At 45.5% G+C, this 24968-nt stretch overlaps 1 protein-coding gene across 1 annotated transcript in view; it reads left to right on the top strand.

Moving 5' to 3' along the window:
• The window catches only part of INSR (insulin receptor), a 52257-nt gene extending 27289 nt beyond the window's left edge, over window positions 1-24968 (top strand). The window contains exons 3-21 of the mRNA XM_030466184.1: window positions 18-333; window positions 2351-2496; window positions 2748-2892; window positions 3127-3341; window positions 4998-5124; window positions 5746-5996; window positions 6563-6730; window positions 7418-7619; window positions 11787-12058; window positions 12389-12531; window positions 13139-13298; window positions 13818-13917; window positions 14443-14510; window positions 14724-14953; window positions 15330-15440; window positions 15537-15696; window positions 16479-16608; window positions 16794-16928; window positions 18434-24968. Coding sequence (XP_030322044.1) covers window positions 18-333; window positions 2351-2496; window positions 2748-2892; window positions 3127-3341; window positions 4998-5124; window positions 5746-5996; window positions 6563-6730; window positions 7418-7619; window positions 11787-12058; window positions 12389-12531; window positions 13139-13298; window positions 13818-13917; window positions 14443-14510; window positions 14724-14953; window positions 15330-15440; window positions 15537-15696; window positions 16479-16608; window positions 16794-16928; window positions 18434-18788 — 3434 coding nt within the window. The 3' untranslated portion in view covers window positions 18789-24968. The remainder of the gene's footprint in view (window positions 1-17; window positions 334-2350; window positions 2497-2747; window positions 2893-3126; window positions 3342-4997; window positions 5125-5745; window positions 5997-6562; window positions 6731-7417; window positions 7620-11786; window positions 12059-12388; window positions 12532-13138; window positions 13299-13817; window positions 13918-14442; window positions 14511-14723; window positions 14954-15329; window positions 15441-15536; window positions 15697-16478; window positions 16609-16793; window positions 16929-18433) is intronic.

Raw genomic sequence — 24968 nt, 5'->3', positions numbered from 1 at the left:
CTCTTTTCTCTCCCCAGTTTGTCCACCTGCCTGCAAGTCCCAAGGCTGCACCTCGGATGGTCAGTGCTGTCACAGCGAATGCCTCGGGGACTGCACGGAGCCAAACGACCCCGAAAAATGCGTGGCCTGCCGCAACTTCTACCTTGAAGGGAGGTGTGTGGACACCTGTCCCCCCGGGCACTACCGCTTCGAGGGCTGGCGTTGTGTCACCTTCAGCTTCTGCCAGGAACTGCACAACAAATGCAAAAACGCCCGGGAGTCGGGTTGTCACGTCATCCACAACAACGAGTGTGTTCACGAGTGCCCCTCAGGGTACATCATGAATTCCAGCAAGTAAGTACCTGTGTCTGCAGGGAGAGAAACCCCCACTGAGGGTTTGTACTCTGCTTATCTTTCCCTTGGACAAGGATACAAAAGTTGTGTGGAACTCTGACACCTGAGCCATCTTAACTGCAGACATAAGGTTTTCAAGTTTTTTCAAGATGTTATTCAGGAAGGAGAGCTTGTGCCTCAGTGCAGCATTCTGGAAGTAGCACTGCTCCACCTCCTTCTGCAATACAGCCTTCTCCTGTGTGAGTCTCTGTGCATTGGCCTTCTGTACATTCAGGGCCAGGGCCAGTGCTTTGTTGTTGTGCTTGAGGGAGATTTTACTGGTGGAGGAGTTGTTAATGATTTTCTTTTTGATCTTTGATGCAAGCAAGGCATTCAGCTTTGCAGCTCTTCACAGCTTGGACAGAGGGTTTGTCTTACCCCCAAATCCTGGGCTTTACACCCCCGGGGCTGGAGAGCTCTCAGCACCCCTCCAAAAAAAGAAAAAAAAATAATTCCCAAACCCAATCCCAACGTGAATATAAACACAAAGTAGAAAGTTCTCCAGGGAACTGGGGAGGAATCCCCAGGGAATGGGGGAGAAATCCCCAGGGAATTGAGGAGGAATCCCCAGGGAAGGGGTGGAAAATCCCCAGGGAATTGAGGAGGAATCCCCAGGGAAGGGGGGAGCAAGAGAAGTTTCCAGCACTGAAGTGTCTGTAACAATTACCTGGTGTACTTTAATATGATTTGCAAACTAATGCCTTGCTAATTCAAGCCATCAAAAGCAGACAGCTCTACCTGCAGGTTTATTCTTCCTCTGCTTCCCTTCTTTCCTCTCCAGTATGGAAAAAATGGGAAAGGTATATGGAGGAGCATCCTCAAGTTGGAAGGGTCTTCATGTAATTGAGTAGGATGAGAGAGATGGGCATCAGAGAGGCTTCTCTTGCCCCCCAAAGCAGACCTCAGGCTGGAAAGCCTTGCTGTTGAGCAGAGAAGGGAAGAACTGTGTCTAATGAGAAGAGCAGAGTGTATTCTGAGTGCATCATTCTCAGAGTATCTGTCCCTGGTCCCAGTAATTAGTTTCATTGAGAAAGTTCAAGCTGTGCCAGACAGAAATGGACAATGTAACAAACAAGCGTAGCACCAGTCAAAGCAGGGAACAGCCATTCTGTCTATTCCCAGGGTTTTTTCGACAAAGGAATTAAACAATTTATGTTGCTGAGCTGTTTATCACTGGTAAGTTTGTTGTTTGTCCCACAGTAACGTTATAGTTTGTGATGAGTCAGATTTCCTATGAATGTTGGTGGCTTTGTGCTCCTGTGTATTTGCTCCTGCTCTAATGATTTCAGAGAATTCATTCTAACAGGACTTTTTATTCCATTTCCTGTTTTGTTTCTGTTAGCAGCTCCCAGAGCAGTTATGTTGCTTGGGTAAGAGCAGCCACCCCTTCTCTCCTGTGCTTGTTCCAGCCTGCTGCCAGCAGGACCTCGCAACACTACTCCCTGCTTTTCCTACAGCATTTATTTCTCTGAATAAGTTGGGAACACATTCTTGTGGTGCTGTGATCAGGGCAAGCAATCATCTAGCTGCCGTTTCCCCAGAGCACAAAGAACATGCTTACTTGCCTTTTTTTAAAGCAACTTTACCTACAGTCCTTAATCAGAGATTTCCCAGGCCAGCTCTCTGCTCATCGGTTACACATTTGGTTAATGATCCTGGGATGGAGACTGGGCCTGGGTTTCTTGGTCTTAGAACCACTGGGATAAGTTGCACTGAGTGGACCATGGGCTATTTGAAATAGAACAAATCATTCTGGTGAGCAATTAGCATTCCAAATGTGAAAACAGCAAGTCAAATAATGATCAGCAGCTATTTGGAGCTCCTGAGAGCCACGTGCTGCGCACTGCAAGTGACCCTCGTGACCTATTGGCAGGACCCTCTTGCTTTGATTCCTCTGCTTTTGGGAGCTGCTGGGGACACCTCAGGTGACATTCTGCAGAAGCATCACATCCACATTCCTGCTTCTCTTGTTTTCCAGCTTGCACTGTACACCCTGTGCCGGGCCCTGCCCAAAGGTTTGTGACTATGGCAAAGAGAAGACGATCGATTCGGTGACATCGGCCCAGGAGCTCCGTGGCTGCACAATTGTTAATGGGAGCTTAGTTATAAATATCCGTGGAGGAAGTAAGTTCTGGTTATGGAGCAGTGGGTGTCATGAGCTGGGACATTTCTCTCTTGCCTTGGCCCCTCTGAATCTCAGAAGGGTTCAGAGATCCACAAAGCCAAACCTCTTTGTGATGGTCATTGGGGTTTTTTTCCCTAACTGCTTTTTTTGTAAGGTCTTTGGAATTTATGTGAAGCAGTTCTAGTTGGGGCTCTGACATCAGTGTTTCTCGTTGTGAAGAAAACTAAACCTGATGTTTTCCTCTCCATAGATAACATAGCAGCTGAGCTAGAAGCAAATCTTGGCTTGATAGAAGAAATCTCAGGGTACCTAAAAATTCGCCGCTCTTACGCCTTGGTTTCTCTGTCTTTTTTTCGTAAACTACATCTGATTAGAGGAGAAACACTAGAAGCTGGGTGAGTTCTTTCAAAAGATACTCAATTTTAATGCTTTGACGTGTGAGGAGTGCCAGTGCTATCAGGATAAACAATTCCTAAGTTATTTTAGAATGTTCCTCTGCTTATGGCTTGTGGCCTACCTGGGCAGATCATTTACTTTCATTTTTCTTTGATGTCTAGATCAGTGCAGGAGAAAAAAAGGAATTTTCAGTGGTTCCCCTCCTAATCCACGTTTTCATTTTTTGCTTTCAGGAATTATTCATTTTATGCCTTGGACAACCAGAATCTTCGCCAACTCTGGGACTGGAGTAAACACAACCTCACTATTGCACGAGGCAAACTCTTCTTCCATTATAATCCCAAACTGTGTTTGTCAGAAATTCACAAGATGGAGGAGATCTCTGGGACTAAGGGACGTCAGGAAAGGAATGACATAGCCCTGAAGACAAATGGTGACCAAGCCTCATGTAAGAAAGTCTCAGACTTGCATTATTTTCCTTTCCCTCTGCCTTGCTCACTTCATACTCTTATTTCTCTCAGCACATGATGTTTTCCCAGGGACTGGCCTTGTTGTTTTGGGAAAGCACCAGGCGTGTGACTTGCCTCTTGCTTGTACACTGTGGTGACACTCTCAGTATATCACAACCAAGGCTCTACCTGGCCTGGCTGCCTACCTGGCCAACTTTGGTCCTCAGAACTTTGCTCTCTGTGTGCTCAGCTGTGAGTTTTTCAGGGTTGAGCATATGGTTGTGTCTTTTTGAAGAGTTTAGCACAACATAACCTCAGTCCAAACTGGAACTCTGTGTTACTGCTGAGTACCTGATTAATAGCCATAATCTTCTTTTCCCATGTCATGAGGCGACAGTGTGCGTACAGAATAAACACAGTAGAGAAAGCAGGATTTCCACCCATCTCTGAAGCCATGTGAGGGAGTTGCTATGACAACAGTCTGGGAAGTTCTTCCAACATTTTTTGGTTATGCTTCTCAGAGGTTTTTAAGCTAACAGCTTTCTTCAAGAGCAGCGATAAGGCTAGGCCTGTGTCAGCACGGCTAAGCAGCAAACACACAGCATTGCTTTATGTTCTAACTGAAGTCGTGCTGCTGAAGGTGTAGTTTTTCAGACACTTGTTTTGCCATAAGCACATCCCTTCTGGAACCCCCCATCCCTGCTGTTTGTTCCTGTTCTAGCCAACACAGAATCCTCTTTCCCTGTTTGGGACAGTAAAACTCTTAAAGGGCCGTATCGTGACCCCAGATTGTAGAAATAATCTGGGGTGAAAAACAGCAAACCAGTTCTGCTTTGCTGGTCTTGGGTTGTAGGATAAAACTCAGATTTGGGGTCTAACCCCAGCTCTGCCATGTGGCTGTGTGCAGCTTCTAGTCTAGCTGATGCTTTTGGGACATTTCTCCTTGCCAGGTTTGACTCCACTCTGCTGAGCTGTTCTCTGTGCCATCTTCCTACCTCAAACCACAGGTTGCTAGTGTGTTTGGCTTGGTGCTTGTTTTTACACTTCAAGATTAGTTTTCACATTGGCAGCATCCTGTTTACCAAAAAAAAAAAACAGTAAAAGGGAAAAAAAAAATTAAAAAGCCCTTGTTTGTTCTGGATGTGGTGCCAGTGGAATGAATGTTCTTCCTCCCTCGTGCAGCTCCTGCAGGGATGGCAGATTTAATCAGAGCTCCACCATTTGTCTTTCCTGGGCTGCTTGGATGTATCGTATTGTAACATTCCACCTTCCTGCAACTCTTTGTTGTCCTTCCCTCCTCTTTGCAAAGCAGCCACTTTGTTCCCTGGGCAAGGCTGGGAATTCACAGAGGTTACAAAAGCTGATGGGTTCAGCTGATCATCATGCATTGCCTCTGGATTTCCCACTTAGAATTTAGTTCTACTCTTTTCCAAGGTGATTTTTGTAAAATTGGAGAAAAATTTAAGCTGGCAGGAGACTTAGGAGGTCATCTTAGGGCAGGAATAGTGTTGGAGTAAGGTAAAGTTTTAATGAGCAGCTCTTTTAATGCCAGTCTTCCCGTATTATCTGTGGAGAAAAGAAACATCTAAGATGATGAAAAACAGAAAACTCTTTTTAGCATGAATGAAATTATTCTCACTGCTCTTTTGCTACAGGTGAAAACGAATTGCTGAGATTTTCTTCCATTAGAACTTCTCATGACAAGATCCTGTTGAAGTGGGAGCCCTACTGGCCCCCTGATTTCCGTGATCTCCTGGGATTTATGCTTTTTTACAAAGAAGCGTAAGTGATCCACAGTTAGGTTATGAAAAAAGAGCCCTGCTGGGCTTCCCCAAACAGCAGCTGGCATTGAGGAGTGGGTACTAAACCTGCTGTGGGCACAATCTCTGTGATTGTCTCCCTCCTACTCTTAGATTTCCAATGTTCTTTTTATATGAATGAGTTCATTAAGATCCCTGACTTACCTGAGTTGTGTAGAGTCCAAATTCCTCATTTAAGAGCAATCCCAACAAGAGTTGTTCCAACTATTTTAGACATACATCCTCTAACTATGGAGTTTATCATGTCCCCACTACCTCCATGGGATGTTAAAGTATTTATTCCCTCTGAGGTGGGAAACATTCTTTTAGAATCAAGGTTATGAGCTGATTTTCATAAAGCTGAAAATAATTAGCCTGGATTAAATTGTTGGGACCATCTGTGGAACAGCACCTGATCTCTGAGGAGGCTTGGTTGCAAAGCTCCCTGTGCTTCATTTTCACAACACATACAGTGAGACAGACTTTCTTCAAAGGGTGAAGGGTTATAACTTACAGTGATGTCTTTAGAAATTTTGTTTTTAAAAGCTTGAGTTTGGAGTCTGTTCATTTGAGAGTTTTTTTGTTGTGTTTTTCTTTCCAAAAGTCCGTACCAAAACGTGACGGAGTTTGATGGCCAAGATGCTTGTGGGTCAAACAGCTGGACAGTTGTAGATGTGGACCCACCCCCACGGTCAAATGAACCCAAAGCCCAGGCCCAGCCAGGTTGGCTTCTGAGGGGCTTGAAGCCATGGACTCAGTATGCTGTCTTTGTGAAAACTCTGGTCACCTTCTCAGATGAACGGAGAACATATGGTGCAAAGAGTGAAATCATCTACGTCCAGACCAATGCTACTGGTGAGTGTCCTTCAATTCATATCACCTTGCAAGGGAAAAAGAAAAAGAGATTTAAATAATCTCCTGCCTGTAGTCATGACAGTCACATATCCACGAAACTTTCCACTGTTATTACTGCTCTCCTGTGGTAGGAAGGTGTTCCTGAACAAATGGAAGCAAATTCTTTGCTGTGAGGGTGCTGAGCCCCTGGTTGCCCCCAGAAGCTGTGGCTGCCCCATCCCTGACAGTGTTGAAGGCTGGATGGGGCTTGGAGCAACCTGGGCTGCTGGGAGGTGTCCCTGGACATGGCAGGGGGTGGGTGATCTTCATGGTCCCTTCAGACCCAAACCAGTCTGGGACTGTGTGTGTGCTTCCCTGCACTTCTTCCATCAGGCTCATGTGCCCACACAGAACAATTTGTGTGCAGACTGGTGCATCCTGAGCAGGATTGTTGGGTGTCAGTGGAGCAATTAAGGACTGCACTGGTTATTCCCACGGAAATGGCAGCTGCCCTGTGTTTATCCTGTGTTCTGATGGCTCTCGCAGAGCAGTGGAAGTGACCTCTGTCTCTTTTCCCACCCACACAGTTCCCTCAGTCCCATTAGACCCCATATCAGTTTCCAACTCATCATCCCAAATCATTCTGAAGTGGAAACCACCCTCGGAGCCCAATGGGAACATCACACACTACCTGGTGTTCTGGCAGCAGCAGGCAGAGGACAGTGAGCTTTATGAACTTGATTACTGCTTAAAGGGTGAGTGTGGGTTTTTTTCTCTCCCTGTGCCTTTCTCAGAATTGTCTGGAGGTTTTCCCTTGGAGATGTTCTGGATACCTAATTTAGCTGTTTTCAAGAAGGTTGGTCAAAAGAACAGGCTGAGATGCAGCTGTGCTCTCCCACTGTTCAGTTACATTACACATCAGCCACTATTGCCAAGTTATGTGCAAAAGCTCTCCCAATCAGGGTTTTTTACAAATTAATCAGATATCTTCTTTTCTTTGGGGATCTCCTTTCTGCACTCGTTCCTTTTAACCTGAGTATTAAGTTTAATAATGGCTACAGAGGTAGTAAGGGAAAAGATTTCAGTGCTTCTGGAGATCAGTGGCTAAGTTATTTTGTGCAGGCATCTTGTGCATGTTTGGGAATTCTTTCAGAACACCCAAATTTCACTGAGGACTCCCAGAATCTCACCTACTGCCCTCTGTTACCTAAACTGAAATGAACTGGGGTAGAACTCAGCTTAGCTACAGCAGCATCTGATCGTTGTTTCAATTAGAACACAGTTTTAAATCAAAAGCCTGTTGTGACAGAGGCCATGGATGTGAAAGCTCAGGATGCCCACATGGGCCTGGATTCAAGTCCAGTATTTATGGATCTTTGTAGGATCAAAGATCTGCTTCCACCATGTCAAGCATGAGTGGTACCAAATCGTTTTGTCCACAGGACTAAAGCTGCCCTCGAGGACGTGGTCTCCTCCTTTTGAATCCGAAGATCCTCAGAAGTATAATCAAAGTGAAAATGAGGATGTCACTGGAGAATGTTGTTCCTGTCCTAAAACAGACTCTCAAATACAGAAGGAGCTGGAAGAGTCAGCTTTCCGCAAGACATTTGAGAACTATCTTCACAATGAGGTTTTTGTCCCCAGGTACGAGCATCAAACAACATCACTCAGGTGGTCTGGGGCAGGGAAATAAAACTGATTATTAAACAGAAATATTGGGCTGGACTTGTCCATATTTCCAGTCTCTCTGGGATTCCATGAGACTCAAGTCCAGCTGAATATGTATCAGAGCTGAGCACCTGCAGCTGATGCTATTACAGGTTTGGAAGATCCTGCTCTTATTTCCTGTCTCTGAATTCTCAGCTTGAGAGCGAAGTGAAAAATCCTGAACACATAGCCACATGCCTGCAGCTCATTTAAACTTGTATGATGCCAAAAATAGCTATTTTTTTCTGTCCTCAAATTCTGTGGTCTAGCTTTTCATCCAGTTGAAAAGAAAGGAAAAGAAAAAGGGAAGTTTACCATGCCCACAGCCTTGTCCTTTAGCGTGGTATTTGCGGTCTTCCTTGCACTTAGTCTGGGAAATACCTCCAATACCATGAGGAATGCAACTGCTGTGGGTGGTGAATGTCCTGTTTGGAATGGCACAGCCAACGTCACATTAAGTGGTGTTGAATGTCTTCACACTTCATGTGCAACTTACAGAGGAAGCGTTAGGAATAAGGTTAAAGCCTGGGATGATTTTCCCCTCTTCACTCTCATGTATTCTGGGCTCTCAATTTATTCTCTACTTACTGCCCTTAGCAAACAAACAGCTACTTTCAGCTGCCTGACAAAAGCTGGGTTACTGTACTGAATATTTATTATTGAGTGAATTACCAGCCAGTGTCTCTTATCCAGAAGCCCTCAGGTGTCACACAGAAGCTTGTGTAGTCCTTTCTTTTGCTGTTAGGACAGGTTTCAGGCTGCAAAATGAACCAGGACATGATGTATTCAAAAGCAGAGGAGCACCAAGCCCTGTGCAAACCCCAAACTCGTCTTGATGTAGGCAGACAATTCTGACGACCTGATTTCTTTGTGTTTGTTTGTTGTTTTTTTTCAATTTTATTGTGCAGCCAGCCCAGGATGCTTCTCAGGCCAGTTTCTGGGGTATGTATTTTAGGAAGAAACCAATCACCAGCATGTGCCACCTTGTCAGCCTGCTAAGGAAGAAATCTCCACTTCCCCTGGGCTAATTAATCCTTTGCATAGAAGCCCTTTTTGGTGTTACAAGTCAGCAGTAAAGATGCCTTCTTGCTGAGCTGCATCCTGCTTGTCTTTCCAGGCAGGCTCCAGGCTGCAGCAGTGTAAATGAGAATTAGTTTTCCAGTGAGAACTGTGCCCCTTGTCAGCCCATAGGGCAGCCTGGCAACTGAACATGAAGTGTGTTTTCATTCAGGTGCTTTTTCCATGGCTTCTGATGCTTTATTGACTCTCTCCCGATACTGTGTGGAGATGAGAAGCTTTCTGCCCTTCACAGGGTGAATCTCACAGCTGGGAAGAAGGAATATGGTATGGCAGAATGTGGAAGGCAGAGCAGTTGGGATGTTATTCCTCCTGTGTCTTCTCTCTTTTATTTTCTGTGTCCCTTTTTTCTCCTCCTATCCTGTTCCCAGTTCTATGATCCCTGTGCAGGATCCCATCCATGTGAATCTGCCCCATTCTGCCTTCATCCAGGTCCCATCTCACCCAACTTTGAACCCCTCTGCAAATCCTAGAAGCTTTTCCCTCCCCACCATGTGTGATTGATTACTTTAGGAGATACTATCACAAGTCTGGTGGTTTAATTTGCTGTGGCATTGGCATTGCAAACTACAGGTTTCTAAATGCCTCTTGCCATACCCACCTTCCCAGGGAGAGCTCACAGGGAGCTTTACATCATGTGCTTTGGAACCTCCCTTTGTAGCTGAACAAAGTGGCCATCAGAAGCTGATGCTTTGTTTCTTCTTCCCTGTGTTATTTGCTCTTATATTGGAACGTGTTTTGCACAGATTGGAGCAAATAGGTGATTGCAGACTGGGACAGGCTGCCCAGGCAGGTTGTGGAGTCTTGGAGATATTCCAAACCTGACCAGATGTGGTCCTGAGCCAGCTACTTTGGCTCCCCCTGCTTTGGGTGGATGAGACAATCTCCAACCTCAGTCACTCCTTGATTCTGTGGAAAGCATGGGAAGATTGCAAAAGTACCAGAAGTCCTGAGAGGCAGAGGGGAACTAAACGGCTGCTATTCAGGGTGTAATTTCATGCATACTCTCCACCATCACCACTGCAGAAGCAGCAGTCTCACTCTTCTCTCTGTCTTTATCTCTGTCACACACACTCATGTCATCACAAATATTTGTGGGTTACAGAGGGAACCAGACCTGGGAAGGGGCTGACATTAAAAGCCATTGGAGCTACTGAAATGGCCTTAATGGAAATGGCACTGGGACAACTATGGGGAGAGAGCAGGTGTTTGAAAATACAGAGAATTTGGCAAGAGAATAGCTGCAAATCCAGGATAATAAATATGGGAAGTTTAGGGTTTACAGCTTTCAAAGCTTTTCTTACTTTCTCTTAGCAGGAAGAAAGAAGTTATTCTTGCATTTTACTCTGTGCTGCATCAGTGGTCAAATTACTCTTTTACATGTGAAACCCAAAATTTTCTTAAACATGAGGAACAGCTGAATCCACACTTTGTGACCAGTGGAGTGTAGCTTTGGTTTTAGGTCCAAACATGGTTCTGATTGGCTGTCAAGATTCCTTCCAAAGGAGGGAGAGGTGGCATGACCCAGACCTGTCTAGAACAATGCACAAGCTGAGATAACAGTAGCTCCAAAGAGAGTTGATTAGTAATTAAGAGGAAATAGAAAGCTGGAATGTGTTCTGCTGAACCTGCCATTTGGCATCCCATTTTTCCATCTGATGAATGAATAAGCTTCCTTGACTGTCTGCAACCTGATGTTTAGTTTGAGGAAGTCTTAAAATCTGCTTCCCAGCTGCTTGTGTTTGCCTTTGGAGGAGAAATGCCATGGGGGAATGGAGCTGGGGGTTGCAGACACAGCCTTGACCTCTGCAATTTTCTGTCCTGGCTGCTGGTGGCCAATCATTGCCCTGGTAGTCCCAGGGTGATGTTGGAAAGTTCAGTTCAGCAGCAGAGATTTGCTTCAGCAGCCTGTTACATTTTTAGAGACTGGAGATGCCTCAAGTGTGGGTTCAGTTCAGGTCACTCTTTGTACCCTTTAATAGCTGCACACACGTGCACATGCTAAAAAAGTTCATCATCCCCTTAGGATCCCCGGGCCAGTTCTCAAATGGCATCAATTCCTTTTGTGTCATGAATTAGTGATTCACCACCTGGGTTCATGCCCAAACTCAATTCCTCGTGGCGAGTGGGTGGCAGGACATGAAGTGTTAGCATGAGGAGTTTTGTTTTGGTATTTGTTTTCTTTTTTTTATTTTTTTTCCCTGAGAAAATGAGATTTGTGAACAGTTCTTCATTCTATTGTATTAATTCTGTTTATTTGCTGGCAAACTCTGACATTAAAGCTGGCAAGGAGCACTCACTAGCAAACAGAGGAGCTGATGGGATCATGCTGCCAGTTCTGTTTTTACAACTGCAAAAAACTTGATTTTCAGCCTGAAGTGCAAGAGGTTGAGAGGCAATATTTGGGTAACAAAACCACACACAACTACTGTGAGTTTCAGATGTGTCTGTGAAAAAGAATAGGTTGGGTCTCTCAGTAAAAAGGTTAAAATTATCTAGATTCAGCCATAGGTTTTAGAGAGGGAAATGTATTCCACCAAGCTGGGAATAAGCTTTATAAATGCAAGTTTGTGACTCTTGGAATATGTGGAACATCTGAGGTCATCAGAGTTGGGGGCTGTGATACCACTGGAGCGTGTAGGAGATGAACTCCCAAGCATCACAACACTACGTGGCATCTGTGAGACAACTTAGTCAAGTTGTGTGCAGCTGAGAGGATCTAGAATGACTCGAATTCTCAAGCAAATACTTTAGAGTTGGATTTATTTACTTCTTTTTATTTTTTTGCCCTGTCTGCAGAGCCTCGGGGAGATGTAATTTTTCAAAACCATTTGCATTCCAGCTTGGGGTGGGAAGCAGAACTTCTTTCCTTTTTTTTTTCCAAACAAGCCAAGTGCTGAATTTCTTTGTTGCATTGCAAATACCAATGCTTGATTTTGAGGTTGCAAGGGCACTCCTGACCTCTTCAAGATGAATTTGTTCACCTTGACTCTTCCAAATAACCTCATAACCTCTACTACTGAACAGGCCATCGAGGAAACGCCGAGACCTTGGCTTGGTGGCCAACGCCACGGTGGTGATGCCCACCATCCCAACCTCTCCCAACGATTCAGCAGCAGCAGCTGAGAATGCAGAGGAACAGAAACCCTTTGAAAAAGTGAAGTCCAAGGAGTCGTTGGTTATCTCAGGCCTGAGGCATTTCACCGGGTACCGCATCGAGCTCCACGCCTGTAACCACGATGCTCAGGAGTCGCGGTGCAGCGTCGCAGCCTATGTCAGTGCCAGGACCATGCCAGAAGGTAAGGATTTCCCTCAGCTTTGCTTTGGGGTGATGGCTGTGGTCAAAATGCTGCTTTTCCTACAGAAACAAGACTGGTGCTGCCTTTATGTCCTGATAGGAAAGGTTGACTGATGAAGCTTTGACAGAGACTGGATGTGGCACTCAGTGCCATGGTCTAGCAAATGCAATGGTGGTTCAAGGGTTGGACTTGATGATCTCTGAGGTCCCTTCCAACCCAGCCAATTCTATGATTGGCAAATTTTGATGGAGATGTGAAATAAAATGCTTATTAATCGATAAAAAATAAAAATAAATACAATAAATAAAATGCTTATTAATTTATTTCTAGCTAAGGCTGATGACATCGTTGGCCCAGTTACCCATGAGGTGGTTGAAAAAAACACAGTGCATTTGAAGTGGCAGGAGCCAAAGGAGCCAAATGGTCTGATCGTGCTCTATGAAGTGAATTATGGACGTCTTGGGGAGACAGAGGTGAGAATTTCTGACTGTCTTCTCTTCATATGCTATGTGTGGGGAAGCAGGGAATCCAGGACTGGTTAGGGTTAGTCTTTACTAGTCCTCGTGCATGTGGTGTTGTCTCCTGTCTGGTTTCCTTGTGTATGAAAGTGACATAAATCTTCACGAGTGGCTTGAATTCTGTCCCGTGGCCACACAGAAATAAAACCCTGCCTCTTTGCCACAGATCAGATTTGCCAACTTTCTGCATGGCGTTTTATTTTTCTCAGGGCTTTTCTTTCAGAGAAGGACAAACCCCAGATATCTCAATTTCAAACTGCTTAGACAAATGAAGGAAGCAACCAGAGAGGTGTGGGCAGTGCTGGTGCCCGTGCTGGCTGCCAGGGGACTCTGTGGGCAGCTGGATTTGCCAACCCAGCTCAGGTTTCTTAGCCCAGCACCCGGCATCTGCTCCCTGTAACCTGAACTACCAAACTGTAAAATGCAAATCCAGGACAAACCACTCTATTGGGAAAGACAGGAGCATGTCCAAGCCCTGGTGATGTACATTCTTTGGCAGCGAGGCAGAAATCCCGGTGTGCAGAGGTAGATTCCTGCAGCTTTCCTCTTCCACTTCCTGCAGGAAGCACACTACTGCGTTTCCAGGAAGCATTTTGCCACTGAGCAGGGCTGCAGACTCCGTGGATTGCAGCCTGGAAACTACAGTGTCAGGATACGAGCTACATCACTGGCTGGAAATGGCTCCTGGACAGAACCAACCTATTTTTATGTGGCTGATTATTGTGAGTTCTTTTATTATTATTATTATTATTATTACTATTCTTATTATACCGTCTGACTCCTGACAGGAGCCCAGGTTATTTGGGGAAGATGGGGATTTAGCAAGCAGTGCACAGGGATGATAAAATATTCTCAATCCATCTGCTTTCAAGAAACTGAAATTACTTGGAAATACAGATTTTTCACTCTGAGGCCAGTCAGACATTGAAATGGACTCCCAAGGGAAGGGGTAGATTCCCCCACTTTGGAAAGTTTTAAGTCTCAGCTTGACAGGGTGCTGAGACACCTCACATAAACAGTAATGTTAGAAGGGTTGGACCAGGTAATTCTTGAGGTCCCTTCCAAGCTGACATTCTGTGATTCAATCTGTGACTTTTCCTGAGTTCATGTTGTTCCCAGCCCCATTATCTGCATCTGAAACACCCTCTTGTTTCATTTTGCTTGAGGGGGAGATTTTATTGAGGAAAACACTTGGATTTTGGTCCTGTATAATACCTCCATCTCTCTCTTTTCTCTTGTAGTGAATGCTCAGCCTAATATTGCTGTTATAATTGTTCCCATCATTTTTGCCATAATAATTGCTGGAATCATTGGAGCTGCTTATGTGCTTGTGAAAAAGAGGTGAGTGCAGCTTTATGATGTTTTCACCAGGACAAGCAAAACATATATCCAAAGATCTTGTTCATTTGCTGGAAGTAATATGTTTCTTTTCCAATTAATAATTATTGCAACATTAATGTAGTCAAGGCACTGTTTTATGCCTTTGGAAACAGAGACAGTTTTTATTTGCTGCATGCTTTGGGAATTAATCAAACTGCCAGAGGAAATAGATGCAAGCTACACCAGGGGAGGTTCAGGCTGGATATTAGGAAACATTTTGTCTCTGGAAGGGTTGTCAGACATTGGAATAGTCTGCCCAGGGCAGTGGTGGAGTCAGAAAGCCTGGATCTATTTAAATGGTGTGTGGACCTGGTCCTTAGGGACATGGTTTAGTGGTGAGCTTCCAGTGTTGGTCAAAGGTTGGACTGGATGATCTTGGAGGTCTCTTCCAACCAAAGACATTCTCAGCGATTCTGTGCTTTCAGTTCTGATATGTCAAAGGCTGCAAACATACTGAAGGATTTTTTTTTTTAATCTCCCTTCCAGACAAACTGAAGGACCAACTGGACCACTCTACGCATCCTCTAACCCCGAGTATCTCAGCGCCAGTGATGGTGAGAGCAGTGAGGGCTTTCTTCAGTGCCTTATTTCTTGTGTGGTCATTTGGGCTGTGCAGCAGGATGGGATTGGCATTGTCTTCATGGAATTTTTCAAATCTTGAATTTTTTTCTAAATAAAACCCTGTGGCAGTGCTCCCCGAGGCTGCTCCAGAAACGTCTTTCAAGCGCAACTCACTCAACTCTGCAACGTTTCCCTCTGCTCCACAGTCTATGTCCCTGATGAATGGGAGGTGCCACGAGACAAGATCACTCTCCTCCGAGAGCTGGGCCAGGGCTCCTTTGGAATGGTGTATGAGGGAATTGCCAAGGATATTGTGAAGGGAGAGCCTGAGACTCGTGTCGCCGTGAAGACCGTCAACGAGTCTGCGAGCCTCCGCGAGCGCATCGAGTTCCTGAATGAAGCTTCTGTCATGAAAGGGTTCAGCTGCCATCATGTGGTAAGCATCACTGGGTGCCTCGGGTGGTTGGCAGGTCTCATCACATAACCCAACGTCTGGGTTGGACCAAGTGATGCTTGTGGTCCCTTCCAACTTGACATTCTATGGTTCCAATAGTTCCTTAGTGGTCTCAAAGCTTGAGTTTCTGCTTCTAGAAGCCCTTCTGCAGAGGCAGCTGATGAGAAGAGCTGGGATCTCCCATGTCAGATTTTATAAAATGCATCTTCCATACCCCAGTGTGATGGGGTTTCATGGGGATGTTCTCAGCTCTTGTCTGGGGGGTGTTGGCTTTGCTCTAGCTCCCTCTTTTCATGACTGGGCTCTGCCCTGGTGTGTTGGGACACAACCTTGAGGGAATTTCTCTTTTATTTTCCAGGTTCGCCTCCTCGGGGTGGTCTCCAAAGGGCAACCCACGTTGGTGGTCATGGAGTTAATGGCACATGGAGATTTGAAAAGTTACCTTCGCTCGTTGAGACCTGATGCTGAGGTAAAGGCAGAAGAGGAGGAGGAGTCTGTTCTGCACCAGAGGAACTTGATTTGGGTTTTTAATACTTAGTTTTGGGTTGTTTTTTTTGTTTTGTAGAATAACCCTGGTCGTCCACCACCCACTCTGAGGGAGATGATCCAGATGGCTGCAGAGATTGCTGATGGGATGGCTTATCTCAATGCCAAGAAGTTTGTTCACAGGGATCTTGCAGCTCGTAACTGCATGGTTGCAGAAGACTTCACTGTAAAGATTGGAGGTATGTGAGGTGCCATCAGATGAGAATTCCACGGGTCCCACTTGCTGTAAAGTGAAACAGATGAAGCCCCAAACCAATGTGGCAAACAGGGGTGATTTCCACTTCCTCCCTTTGGAACTGCAACAAACTTTCCCCTTTTTCTTCCCTGTGAAAGAATTGTGTGGACTTCAGTAAGGAAATAATCTCCCCTAGAGCCAGAGCAGCTTTTCTCATCTACTGTATTCTTAAACCTCTATCCAAAATGTTTATTACCTGTTCAGCCTCAGCTTCCTGGGGTTATCTCACTGTTCTTTCCTTCCATGAGAATTATGACAAAGAAAGTGTTGGGTACAACAAACCAAGTGTTGATAATCCTGTTATTAGATCAGGTGCCTTTTAAAAGTCATTGATCTTCCACAAGAGCTATGTTTTAACCCAAAACCTTTTAGAAATAAGTAAATACAACATTTTAAAGTAAACCAAAACCCCACAGGGTGGTGGTTTTTCAGACCTCTTTGGATTTCAAGCCAAGGCAGTGGGATCTCAGGGCAAAAAGAGCTATGTTTGACTTACAGGGGATGAATAAAAATAAAAATTTAACTCTGGAGGCTCTGTAGAAAACACAGAGGGAAAAGGGAAGATGTTCTGAATTTTAATCATGAAGTGACAAGCAGCTGCAGGTCTGGCTGTGGGAGACTCCACAGCCTTGGTGTCAGAAGAAGGAAATATTCATCTGGAGATGTTACACAGTTCAAGTGGCAGGGGAGGAGAGATGTTTAACACATCCCAATTGCTTTCCCCAGACTTTGGCATGACCAGAGATATCTATGAGACGGATTATTACCGTAAGGGAGGCAAAGGACTGCTGCCTGTGAGGTGGATGGCACCTGAGTCATTGAAGGATGGGGTTTTCACTGCTTACTCTGATGTCTGGTAAGTTGGCTTTGCAGTCCCAGATGGATTCAAGCTCAACAGTTCAGTATTTTAACAGAAATGGTTTAAATTATGGGTTGCTGACTTCTTCACAGCATTCAGTTGTGCTTTGGGAAGCTACCTGGTCTCTAACAGATGGGATCTCCAGGGTGTTTTATTCTCATCGGGAGTCTTCTCATCTTTAGGTCATTTGGTGTTGTCCTCTGGGAAATCAGCAGTTTGGCAGAGCAGCCCTACCAGGGACTCTCCAACGAGCAGGTGCTAAAGTTTGTCATGGATGGAGGATACCTGGATCAGCCAGACAACTGCCCCGAGAGGCTGTAAGTAGTAAAGCAGGAGTGGACCAAGCTGCACTCTTCAGCTGGTCTGGCCAACAAAGGTGGCCTCATATGTGACACCTCTTAACCCTTTCTCTGCTGGGGAGGAACAAAACAAACTTTAGCAAGCCAGAAATTCAACCTGAGCCAGCCAGTTTCACTAGAAGGGAAATTAAACCCACCTGGACCTTCTGTGGTAAGTCCAGAGTCAAGAGAAGGAAGGACTGAGTACAGGAAAGCTCCAGATCCAAATAAGCACTGGATTAATTGCCCAAATAAAATGTTCTTCCTCCACTCCAGACTAGTGAGTTGGCTTATGTCATGTGGCAAAGCCTGGCCACCACCTGCATCCACGTGGCTGCAGAGACTGGAGAGCAGCTTGTTAATCCCAGCTGCTGAGCTTTTCTCTACTTCATCTCTACACTACCTAAACAGTTTTAAGAATTACACCAACTTTTTACTGCTGATTTTTAGCAATTCAATCACAGCCAACAAGGAGGGAGAGGCAGGAGAAATGTTGTGCTCTGGTTTTTTTCTGTTGCAGACTCATTGCCCAGCTTAAAGCACAGGGCTGGGCTTGCCCACAAGGTTAGGGAGAAAAGAGGGCACTGGATGAGGACAGTGAAAAACACCTCCCTGAGGTTACAAACCACAGCCAGACATTCTCCTGCACTGGGGTTAAAGGTTGCCCTCCCAGCTGCTCATGACGTTTGCTGTCTGGAGGTCACTGTGGCCCCAGCTCTGCCAGTGGCTGCACACCCAGATGCTTCCTAAGCTGCTGCTGTCAGAGTCATTTAAAAATATCCCATTACCAAGGATTTACCCTGAGCTGGGGAGGGGCATTGAGAGAGGGTGAGAGGAGCTGTGGCAAGGGGTGACTTGGTAGCCTCTTACCCCAACCCATTTCTGGCCAAAATGGCATTTCCAGAGTCAAAAATTAACATGTTTTGTGTATATTCTTATGGAAAAAAGCAACAGCCCGGTGGACATTTGTCTCTTGTGGTCAGTTACAAACTCCAGTTTCAAACTTTATTTGTATTGTGAGTTCTTTCTTGGTTGTGTCTGATAACAGGTGACCTCTTGCCACAGCCCTGCTTTAGAGTGGGATGTTTACAAGACCTCTGCCCCTCCCTGGTCTCCTCTTTTCCTTGAAGTTTTAGGAGCTTTGTTATCTCTCAGGCTGCAAGTTAAAATTAAAATGGAATTCATTAAGAAATGGTGAATTGGCTGTAAGCAGTTGTGCACACACACAGAGCATGTGAACAGCAGCCACGTTTCCTTCAGAAGCCAAGTGAAGAACAATTGAAGGAATTGGAATTTTTTGATCTAGACAGAAGTAGAGAAGAAGGAGTGTCAGGATCTCCAGGCAAAAAATGAAGCCTGGAGAGAGAACAAACGACTCAGAGTAGCAGAGTGGGTGGTGAGTGGCCTGACATGGCTCCAGGCTTGGTCTGTGTCTCCATGGAACTGTTTCTGCCTGGTGCTGACTCTTCTCTGTCCTCGTGTAGGCACAGCCTGATGCAGATGTGTTGGCAGTACAACCCCAAGATGCGTCCTACCTTCATTGAGATCATCGAGATGCTGAAGGAGGACCTGCACCCCAGCTTCCAAGAGGTCTCCTTCTTCTACAGTGAGGAGAACAAACCTCTGGAAACAGAGGAGTACGAGATGGACTTCGAGAACATGGAGAGCATTCCCCTCGATCCCTCCTCGTACTCACAGAGAGACAAAGTCCTGGGGAGGGACAATGGACCCTCCATGGCCCTCAAGGGGAACTATGAAGAGCACATACCTTACACTCACATGAACGGTGGCAAGAAAAACGGGAGGATCCTCTCCATGCCCAGGTCAAGCCCTTCCTAACACTTCCTGTTTGGCCCAAGGGTTGCATCTGCTTTTTTCCCCTCCACAAATCTCAGGACTCTTGTTATTGCTGCCACAGCGGATGACACACATCGAGGAACTCTGCAGATTTTTAATCATCTTAATGATTAATATTCTTTGTTGTTGTTTTGTTTTTTTGCCAAGTTGACTGGTTGTCAGTGGACTTATCCGTGAACATAAATTGAACATAAATGGAAGAGGTTTCCATGGCTGCTGTCCCTTCTGTAACCATGGTTTCAAAACAGGAAGCAACGGTGTAAGTTAAACCCAAGGAGGAGCCTCCACGTTTGCCAACACCAAAAAAAAAAACCACAAAAAAACCCACCCAGACATGAAATTTGCTGGTGTCTGAGCTACAGTGTGTAACGGTGCGGAACAGAACTTCTGCAGGACAAAAAAAACAAACCCAACAAAGGTTTCCAGTAGGATTCCAGGCTTTCAGGCACACTCTTCTCTACAGCTGAAGGATTCAACACATCAGTCGGACGCACCAGATCCTCAAATTGACCAATAGCTGCTGCTTTCCTACTTTTAAAATGGGTTAAAAACCCAGGGGTGCGTGTGTGTGCGTGCGTGTGTGCAGTATATTCTGTGGGGTGTATTTGTATAGCAAAAAATAGACACTTCTGGGTTTTTGTACATAAGTTTTGTATGTTCTCACAGAAGCTTTCCTCTTCTTGGAAGTGTGTACTTATCTTTCCTCCTCCCCCCCCATTTCCCTGGAGTGACTGAATCCTCAACAGATTATTTTTATACTAAGGACTCTTGGGAGTAGGTTTTCTCTCATTAACAAATGAGGAAAATGTGCTGGGAGCCAAAGGAGCAGAAATCTGAGATTTGTGGGTACTTTCAAGACCAAACGAAGTAGGAGTCCCCTGACCTGAGCTATAGGGAGTTTTCTGTCCTTACAGCATTGAGTATATATATTGTTTGTTGTAACATATTTAAAAATGTCTTTAGTTTAAATTTTAACTTCATATAAATTATTGACTGTTTATGATCCTTTTGGGGAAGGGAGAATGTTGGGGGATTGTTTGGTCTTAAAGTGGTCCAAAGATTTCAGAACTAACTCATTTTAGCTGAATGCCCTTTCAGGAGCTGTGAAGCACGTGTTGAGTTTATCCTTGACAAGGCTTTCTAAAACTCTTTCCTGATTTACACACTGCAGTCAGCTGGCTCCACTCGAAGCCCTGAGATAAAGTAGCTGGGACTTCACTTGCTTGATGGGGGCTGAAGGACACCAGAACATCCCAGGCTGAGTCCTGCTACTCCTGTGCCCCCACCTCCACTTGTTTTGCCACCAAAGCAGCCAAGAGAGGAGGAGCAAGAACTCAAGCTGAAAAAAAAGAGACACTAAAGGGGAGAGCAGGAGGCTCATGGCTCTGTGGGGAAGCAGAAGCTGGATGGGACTGTGGTGGGCTTCCTGCTGCCCATCTGCTGCTGCCCAGGCATCTGGCCTCCTGCTGCCTCCAGCCCTTCCCTGCTCCTGGGATCCCCTGCCCGCTGCTCTCAGCTCTTCAGGATGGTGACTTTTTGTCTTCTGGACTGTGCTTTGGTAGTTTTTTTTGGGATTTTTGCTGCTGTTTGCCTAAAAGACAGAGCTGATTTAGAGTGAGGTGTTTAGAAAAGAATGGTGAAACTCCAGGTTGGCTCCTGGTGAAGGTGCTGGCAGGGAGAAGTGCTAAAGCAAGGAATGGAGATGGGGATGTTGCAGGTCCTTGACATGCAGGAGGTGGTTTTAAATGGGAGGCAGATGCTCCATCCTCTGCTTCCCCCCCTGGAGGAGCTTCTGCTCTCTGCCAGGAGAAAACAAACTTCTCCTGACTTGGTGGGAGTGAGGACACTGAGCTGGAAGGTGGCTTTTGATTCCAGCCTGGGTGGTGCTGATGGTTTCTCCCTGGAATGGAATGAACAAGGTTGGTCAGGAATCTCCTCTCTGTCAGGAGAACGATGGACTCTGAGCACCACCAGGAGCTGCTGGGCCTTTGAGCTGCTTGAATCTGGTTGGTTTGGGCAAAGGTGGAAGGTGCAGGTTGCTCAGAAAGTTGGGTGGAAAACGGACAGTCCAGAGATGGGTGAAGAACCTTTGATTTCAAAAGGCCTTGTTTACATTTCTTCTGCTTTACCAAGTAGTAACTGTTTAGCAGCTCTGTACTACACTGCAGGAAAGAAGACATAATTCTCACACTTTTCTAAGGAGGGGGAGTTTTTATTATAAGAATTTTTTAATTTATTTTAATATATAAAACACTGTTAAAAAAAAAAAAAAAAAAGCAACAAACAAATTGTTTTCTTAACCACACAGAATGTGGAAATTTGTATCCATGAAATCTTGGCAGGTGGATGTGGTGGGATTCTTTTTGTCCTGTTCTGGTGCAGTCTACCTCAGTGTTTCTTAAGGATATTTTTACTACTACGCACCTCTAAACCTGTTGAAATATTCTGGTCTGGACCTACTGTGGATCAGGGAAAATCAATATCAGCTGATTCCAATACCAGGGACCACTCACCAAAGGGAATGGGTGGGAGAACAGCTCGTCACTGCTCAGTGCTCATCGGAGCAGGAATGACCAAAATTTGGATCTGATGTTCTGACAGCATCCTCTGAGTTGTGTTGTGATTTATTAAAAAAAAAAAAACAAAAAACAAAAGAGCCATTTAAATGTTTGGACTTAAAGCAATGACTGCAAAATGGCTTCTTTCTGGAGGAGGATGTGCCAGCATGGAGCAGGGGCTGTGCTGGGTTGGGGTGAATGGGTCCTGCTGGTCCCAAAATCCACCTTTGTCAGCAGTATTTTGATAATATTATAAATTATGGTGATCGTGACAGGGAAGAGAAGATCTTTTCTCTAAACCAACATTGGAACCTTGTATTGGGTCTGGCTTTTCAACGTCTTGGATATTGGTTGGCCCTTTGGGGACACAGGATTTGCAGCTGAACAAGGGAACTGATGATGCCTGTGGCTCTGTGGACAGCCCCTTCCCACAGCTCATGGTGTCACCTTCACCCTGCACCAAACAGAGCACTCATTTCTACCCAGTGCTGCTCATCAAGACTATTCCAAATCATCCTTTCTGCCTCGTGCCAAGGGCAAGGACGGGCGGATGGTACTGGTGGTGAGGAGATTGGTTTTGCCCCTTTTGGAAACAAACAAACAAACAAAAAAACCACCCCAAACAAACACGAGCAGTGTTCAAGATGCCACTCTAGAATTAGGAAGGATAAATGAACATCACTTGTAAAGCCCACCTCTCACTTCTGGAAAATCCTTTACCCTCAGCCCGCAGCTGATGCTTTGGTCTCTGTTGTTGGAAGAACCTCACCCTGGGAGTTGCTGAAATCCCTCGCTTGGATCTGGCTGGTGGCTGTTCAGGGACACTGGGGTTGTGTGCACGTTGAGATGGCACGTCCTAGGTGAAACCTTCTCTACCTGTGTTACAAAGAGCTCCTGGCCAGGAGCTCTGCTTTCCTCGGGGGAGCTGCTGCTGCTCCAAAATCTCTTTGGGGTGAAAATCCCGTGGCTGCGGTGGGAGCACTCACTGCTCCTCCTGCTCCTGCTGCTGCTGCTGCTGCTGCTGGGCAGGAGCCAAGTGATAGCCAGGAGAGCTGAGTGCAAGGCTGGAGGTGGGAAGCTCTTTCTTTTCTTGAGGTAGCATCTTCTGGAGGGTTAGATCCTGCTTTTGTGGGCAGAGAACTTCCCGCTGGCAGCGCAGGGCAGCAGGAGGGGCTCTGCACCCTGTCCAGGAGCAGCTGAACCCTCCTGTGCTTGATCTGGGGGCAGGGAAGGTACCAACGAGTTGCCAGAACTTTCTCTCTAAAGCTGATGAAGCAGGAGGTGTAAGAAGCAGCTTTCTGTGCTCTGCTGTGTGAGCAGATGTTTGAAGTGTGAGAGGTTTCTCAGACCCCTCTGCACATGAAATGCAGTTGCCACTTCCTGAGCACCTCTTGTAAATCTGGTACTTCTCCTGCAGAACAGGGCAGCAGCACAAAGCTTGGCTGCTGGGTGAGCAAACGTGTCTTTCTTGGCTGCTTGTAAATATTCTTATTATGTTGTAAAATAGAAGAGCTAATAACATAAACTCCGTGCCAGCACTGGCTTGGGAAAGGTGATAGGAACTCAGCCATGCTGCAAGGAGGAGCTTTTTGGTTGATCATAAAGCAGCTGTGTTGGTATGGAAGAGGCTGCTCTTAGGTTGCTAAAGGGTACTCTTAATTTATGGGTAGTTTAGCTCTTTCCTCCTAAATTTGTATTATAGTGGTGGGACACTTTGCTTCGTTTTAGTATGTTGCGTATGATGTTGGTATCTCTTTGGAAAAAACAATCTCAAAGTTGCTTTACTGTGTGTTACTGACCTAACTATGATGAAGGCAAATAGGCAGAGACAGGAGCAAGATGGGTGCTGTGTCAGTCATCCTCTGTTTTAGGAGAGGGAGAGAGACAGTGGAGTTCCCTCTTCATGTCACTGACAGACCCTGGGGTGCTCCAGGCCCCTGGCTGCGAGCAGTGATTCCTGATCCCAAGACTGGAACCTTGTTCTACAAGTCAGAAAGTAAAAAAAAAAAAAAATAAATAAATCTCTTTGTGCCATAAAAACCTTACTCTCAAGGCTGTGGATCCCCTGCTCCATGTGAGATTGGTTCGGAGCCTGGAGTGAGCAAGAAACTGCAGAGAAACCCTCTGGTCCTGTGGCTCAGCCTCCCTCCAAACTGCCCCTTGCTCTGGGGGGATGCTCAGCAGGACCTTGGTCCCCTCTGTGGAACAGCTGATGCCCCTCATAGTTTTCCTGTGTGTGTGGTCCAGGGAAAGGAGCTGTGGGATGGATTAAAATCAAGAAAATAGTTCAGAAATACATGAAATTCCAAATAAGGTTAGTTTGGTATTTATATGAATTTTAATTGAATTTGGCCTTTTTTTCTGTTTTTCTTTTTTTTTTTTTTTTTATATATATTGCCTTCTGCTTGGCTCTGTGTTAACTCTGCTTGGATTCTGTCTGTGGATGTTGGTGTAAGAGCATTAATTACCATGTTCAACCTGTTCTGTTCTGGCTTGCCTTGTCACGAGCCTCATAAGAGTGAAGCCAATCGTGCAAGTGACTTGGGGAGGAATCTCCCATTTTAATCCAATCTGCTGACATTCTATGTGGATTTCTTTTGACAATGAAACTGATTGTCCTTCTCAAAAGGAAGCTCTTATTTCTTGCAGGGTTGGCAAATCGACTGCAGCACAATGCAAGCTATAAAGGGGACAGGTAGAGAAATGACTTTTTAAATCCTGTATAATAAAGTTGGTATTAACTCCTACAGCTTTTGGTGGTGGTGTTTTGGGCAGCAGCTTTACAAATGGCAGGAAATGATGTTTCTGGGAGTTGCTGAGCCTGAGTCCAGTGGTTCTGTTGATGGAACTAAACTGGTTCTCAGTGCAGGGGGTCCAGCAGGTCAGGGGGTCCTGGGGGAGTTCTGGCAGCTGCAGAGGAACCATTGGTGAGGCTTAAATGTGGGCACAGAGACAGCTGAGTCCCAGTGTCACCAGTAAAGCCTGAGCTCAAATCACCTGAGAGGCCTGAGCTGGACTTAATGCCAAAGCTCTTCTGTTCAGCTGGATTCTCCCAGCAGCATCCAGCAACATTTCCACCATTTTAGTTTCCAAATCCCCTGAGTGCTGCCTGAGGGGGAATGTTCAAGAGGCCACTCCTGAATCTGAAAAGGTGGTTTCTGAAAGGAAAAAGAGTTTCCTTCTGCTTCAGCCCAGGCAATGATTTTATTCATGGACTACCAGAACTGGTTTGTGTTTGAGGACCTGCAGGGAAGGGGTGCTGGGCATCAGGGTTATCAAACACAGCCCAAAGCAAATGCTTTCTGCCTGCACTTAAATCACCTAAAGACACCTCCAGTTCCATGTTAAGTGATGTTTTATTTTTCTCTTTCTGTTCAGTCTTGCTGCTCCTACTTTTCCCCTTGCCTATCTAAGGTTCAAAAACACAAATAGTATTGCAGATACCTCTTCTCTGAAATACAGGATCAAATGTGCCATGGTTTTGGGGTTTTTTTTAAATAAAGGAAGGGAAAAAAAGAAAAAGGAAAACCCTTCCCCCTGGACTTATTTTTTCAGTGTTTTCATATAGAAGAGCCAACCAGTGACATGTACAGAAAATACCTTT

The sequence above is a fragment of the Calypte anna genome, chromosome 28, assembly GCF_003957555.1.
Source record: "Calypte anna isolate BGI_N300 chromosome 28, bCalAnn1_v1.p, whole genome shotgun sequence".
Taxonomy (NCBI): domain Eukaryota; kingdom Metazoa; phylum Chordata; class Aves; order Apodiformes; family Trochilidae; genus Calypte; species Calypte anna.
Note: the sequence above shows the minus strand (reverse complement) of the source record. Positions and strands in the feature narration are given on the sequence as shown.